Source organism: Malurus melanocephalus, unplaced genomic scaffold (genome assembly GCF_030028575.1).
Source record: "Malurus melanocephalus ecotype Western Australia unplaced genomic scaffold, MMel_1.1 scaffold_383, whole genome shotgun sequence".
NCBI classification, from domain to species: Eukaryota; Metazoa; Chordata; class Aves; order Passeriformes; family Maluridae; genus Malurus; species Malurus melanocephalus.
Window position 1 is genome coordinate 595,060 of NW_026623615.1, and position 4,860 is coordinate 599,919.

Consider the following 4,860-nt stretch of genomic DNA (forward strand, 5'->3'; position numbering starts at 1 on the left):
GTGGTCTGTATTTACCTGAGTTATCTTTTACATAAATATGAGAGCTTAAAAGCTCTCTGAGTCTGAGTAAAAATCTCTCAGTTGATTAGTGCAGACTCACAATATAGCTCTAAAATAGAAAGCAGCATGTGACTGTTCACTCTGGCTTCCCAGGCTTCTGCTAGCAGCAAACAGCAGCTGCAGATAAAAATAGAAGGTTGTAAGCAACCAAGATCTTTAGTTAAATATAGAAGTCACTCTTCATGACAGYAAGGAGTCCAGAACAACAATGAAGTCTCTCCGATTCATTAGTGCTGAAGCATTCGTGTCAAATGCAGAGTTCGCCAGGAAGAATCTTGGTGCTGTTTCCCATGATCTTTTTCCTCTTCTTTTTAAAGCCAGCTATTTACTGGAGCAAGGGGAAGTGATTCACGACTTGGTAGAGAACTGGCCTCTTTTTGACTTCAACATGGGAAAACTTTTGGGAGCTACTCTGGACTACCAGGAAGATCTAAGCCATAGAACTTGCTCAGTGTGCTTGGAGARCTGTCTGACAGGGCTGAGAGACTATGTGCTGAATCAGTCTTCTCCCTACATGAAAAAGTTGAAACTTGTCGACCTGACGGGTATAAAAGATGTCGAAGTTCAGTTCTGTAAGTGCAAGAAGACAATGGGCAGGTGGGCCAGGACGCAACTGCTCTCCAAGCTTTGTTCAGAACTGCTGCTTTACCTGCAACAAGCACAGTGCAACCCAGGTACCTCCAAAATCAGCATCAGTGTGCTCATTGACTTGTTTGTTACAGAGCGGAACTATGAGCTGGTGGTGCAGGCCCTGCTGAAGAAATGCAGTTGTCCGCTGAAGATCTGCTGTGTGGGATTCAGATCTGACAACCTCACCTTGCAGAAATTCTTCTACATCATAAAGCTCACCGATTCCTCCTTGTTGCGTAAATTGGAAATAGTTCATAATGTTCACTTGGAAATGGAGCACTTGGAAATGCTCTTCAACAGCATCCACTTCCCTCTGTTGATGTCCTTGACCTTGCCAGCACGAACATTCAATGTGCGGAGATTCACAGCTACTGATGAGCAGATCCTCACTAACATTGGAGAAAAGATGGGTGAAATGAGGCAGCTCACCGAGCTGAGTATGTCATTTTCTGTCCTCACTGGAAGAATACAGAAACTGCTCAGGTAATTTGGTCATCCTGCTTTCACTCACACTATAAAGAAAAGCCACCAGCAAGTTGGAAATCTCTGAGAGTAAGAGAAGTGGGTGTGTCTTGGGGGATGTGTGGGAAGAGGCAGAAGGAAGCTGGGAAAGATTATTTGGTGGGGCAAATTGACAGCCAATGGAAACCTAATASACTTTGAAGAACTGATTATTTTGATTGGTCTTCCAGAGTCCACCTGGTGCGATTATACTTTTAGYTACCTTATAAGAGAGTGGCACACCCAGGCATTTTTTTATTTGAGTTCGTGTATTAATCAGCTTSCACTAGTGGTGCAAGACCTAAGTCATGTTCCAAGTATTTTTTAGAGTGTCTAGTGAATTTTTGTCCTCTAAAAACCAGTCAGTACATATGCTTTTCCACAGCTACTGTATTTTAAGGAGGGCAGGGGAATAGTAGATTTTGATTTGAGTCTTTGATTTCAGTTGKTTTTTTTGTGTCTTTTTATGTCAAGACAAGAGAGATCTGACTTTTTTTCTATGCAGCAAATTAAGCTGATACATGAATATTTATTATTAATGAATTCCTGTGAAAAACTGGCAATTTWAAAAAAAATGGCAAGCTGCCAGTGAGCAGTATTCGTATTGAAACAGGAAATAAGTTGATTGGAAGCTTTACAGACCATCTGAAAAAAAAGTCAGATAAAAGTTTCATCCAGACAAATCACCTTGGTCTAGAATTCTCCCTGTACAAGGAGACATTTTATTTAAAATTTGTGAATAGCATACTGCTTATATTTATTGATGCAATTGAAATGAATTGCAAGTTTCTAACCTTGACCCAGCCAAGCTCTGTGGCAGAAGTCTCACTAAGAGTATGAAAGTGATCTCTTGATTTTCATTTATAAGAACTATTTTATATTTAACTAGAATATCTGAGTGCAATCTCAGGTACCTTTCTTCCAACCTTCTTCATCAGAAGGTCTCTTTGCAACTGCAGAACACTGTAATGTGTAAACATCTTTGGCATTTAAAAATGTAGCAGAAAAAACCAACTAGAAACAAAAGCAGATATCCTGGCAGAATACTGGCTAGCTTTCATATTGGAATTAATCCTTCCTTAATGGAAATTATCTAAATCTCGAATTAGAGCAGCTTTCTACAAGAAGCAGCTACCAATGCTCTTTTGGTGGTAGTGATCTGCTATTAACTCAGCAAGTCACAGACGCAACATATAACTACAAAATAGATACATAGAATCCTGACAAATTAAGACCCATTAAAATAGAACAGTGGAGTCATGTAAAGAAGGAGATAATTAATGGAACTAGTTTCAGTAGGAAAATATACTTGTTATTGCTGGCACATGCTTCTGTTTCTTAAGAGAGGTTAGAAAAAATAATGTGCTAGATGGCCGCATTCATAACGTGACAGATGCATGAAATTTTGCAAATGTAGCTTTTCAACATTTTATACCATAAAATTTCTTTTCTCTTTAATTCTGCAGCCCACTAAAAACTCCACTGAAGATGCTGGATATTTCTAACTGCTCCTTGAACCACGCTGACATGGCCTATTTAGCCAATAGCTTCCATGCCTATCACTTGGAAGCCCTGGACCTGAGTGGTCACGRTATACCTGAGCTGTACCCATCAACGTTCTCTAAGCTCCTTAGCCACTGCTCTTCAGTGCTCAGGAGCCTTACCCTGGAAGACTGTAACATCCAAGACACTCATGTAAACATGCTGATTTTAGGTTTAAGTCCKTGTCAGAAACTACAGGAGTTTAAGTTTATTGGAAACCCGCTGTCATCCCAAGCACTTAAACACCTTTTCACATTTCTCTGTGAATTGCCAATGCTGAAAAATGTGGAGTTCCCCGTTCCAAGGGACTGCTACCCTATTGGCATCACCTACCCCATTGATGATGCCAGCCTTTGCAGATTTGATCACCAAAAGTATGAAAGGGTAGCAGAGGAGCTTAACCTTATTTTACTCCAAGCAAATAGAGAGGATATRAAGGCTTCAACACCACTCTTTGGGAGTTATGATGCAGCTGTTCAGGAGACAAACAATGAACTGGGAKCTTACCTGATCAAGTCCTTCAAAGAGACTTTAGAGAAGTTCACAACTTCATTTAACAAAATGAGTTAAAGTTGTAAAAGTTGTGAAGTAGTGATGAGATGATCTGCCAAACCAGAGCTTAATTTAGTCTTTTCTAAACTGCACATTCAATCATAAGTCATAAATTTTCTTTATTTTTTTGGATGAATTTACTATTGTTTGAATAGCCTCTGATCACCTGAGGTATTGTACTTATGCTGTATCTATTGCATACACCTTACACAAGCACTACTTGCTCACAAAAGAGAAGACAATAGCTCATTATTTTATACAAATGCACTTTTTTTCTCAGTATAGCAATAGGTGTTTAATCTKGGCTGATTTCTTATACAGGTTCCTTAAATTTTTTCAGATAGTCTTGTAGCTGTGCAGAAATACCAGGAAAATCCTTTCCCAAGTCCAGCAGGATATCCCAAAGATCATGCACATATCCTCTCACTTGTGGCTCCCTTACTTTTTTTTCTGCTTATGACCTTCTGAATTCACAAATCTGTGTTTTATCCAGTATATACCCCCTAATGGGGGATGTGTAACAGCCTGCRTGTCCCTGTGCCTCTCTTTCTTCTGCAGAGACAAGTGCAATAAATATAATTTGTTTTATACATTGTGCTTGGTGAGGAGTGAAATTCCATGCTGAAGAAGCAGCAAACCAWGTGGTTGGCTGAAAGTGGGGGATGTCATCCCACTTACCCAGCAGTATTAAACAGTCTGTAGGGACTCTGCTGGTGTTCCTGCAAAGTGTGTTTTAGAAAGGGGGAGCAGGACAGTGCTGCACAGCCATGCTTGTCCTGTCATCTGGTCAGGGCCTCAAGCCACTGCCTTCCTGGAATCATCTTCTTGGCTGGTGGAGTTYRCCCTGCTCCTTTCAGCTATTTTAAAGAATGTCTAGGATAGTGGTAATACTGAATAAAAGGCTGGTGTTGAAAAGACATACGAAAAAAAAAATTAAACCAATGCCAATTTAAAAAATGTGGAAAAGGGACAAGGCTGGTTGCTGAGTAACTAGAAGTTCATCTGCAAAACACTGCTGGCCCTCTGTCAGGACTGTGTGTTCTTTGCAGACTTGCAACCAGTGTCAGAAAGTCACGCTTATTTGTCAAGCTTCAATGCAAGGAAGGTATTAGAGTAAACAGGATCCCAGACCCCACRCACGCTGTGTAGGAGCAGAGGCAAAGGGGCCAKCTGGATGTCAGGACTATGGGGGCACCAGACACACATCTGGGGAGAGTACTTGTAAAGGGGCAGGAAGCCCTGAGTGGGTAAATAAAAAGTACCACAGTCTACTCAGCTTCTCACATGTAGAACTAGAGACTTGGTTAGCTTCTGGGTGAAAAAAAAAAAAAAAAAAAAACCAAACAAAAAAACTCAGTTAAATGCACATTATTCTTCCATTGTGAGAACTTGGTCAAACAGGACTGAAAGTGAATGCTGTAGCAGGAGTTGAGTATTGCCATGGTAGTATTGAAGATCATTGTTAAAATAACCAGGGCAGTTTATTTGAAATAATACCAGACCTCATCATCTGAAGGTGAGGAAAAAAATTTCTTCATTTAGGCAGTCTTGGTTTGTCAAGCTTTCTATTTATCC

General features: G+C 40.3%; 1 protein-coding gene across 1 annotated transcript; it reads left to right on the plus strand.

Annotated features, from left to right (window-relative positions):
* The first annotated feature begins 268 nt into the window (after positions 1 to 268).
* LRRC14B (leucine rich repeat containing 14B) lies at positions 269 to 3,303 on the plus strand. The gene is made up of 2 exons (XM_057379042.1): positions 269 to 1,173; positions 2,658 to 3,303. Exons 1-2 carry the CDS (start codon positions 269 to 271, stop codon positions 3,301 to 3,303), a joined length of 1,551 nt encoding a protein of 516 aa, XP_057235025.1.
* Positions 3,304 to 4,860: the final 1,557 nt, after the last annotated feature.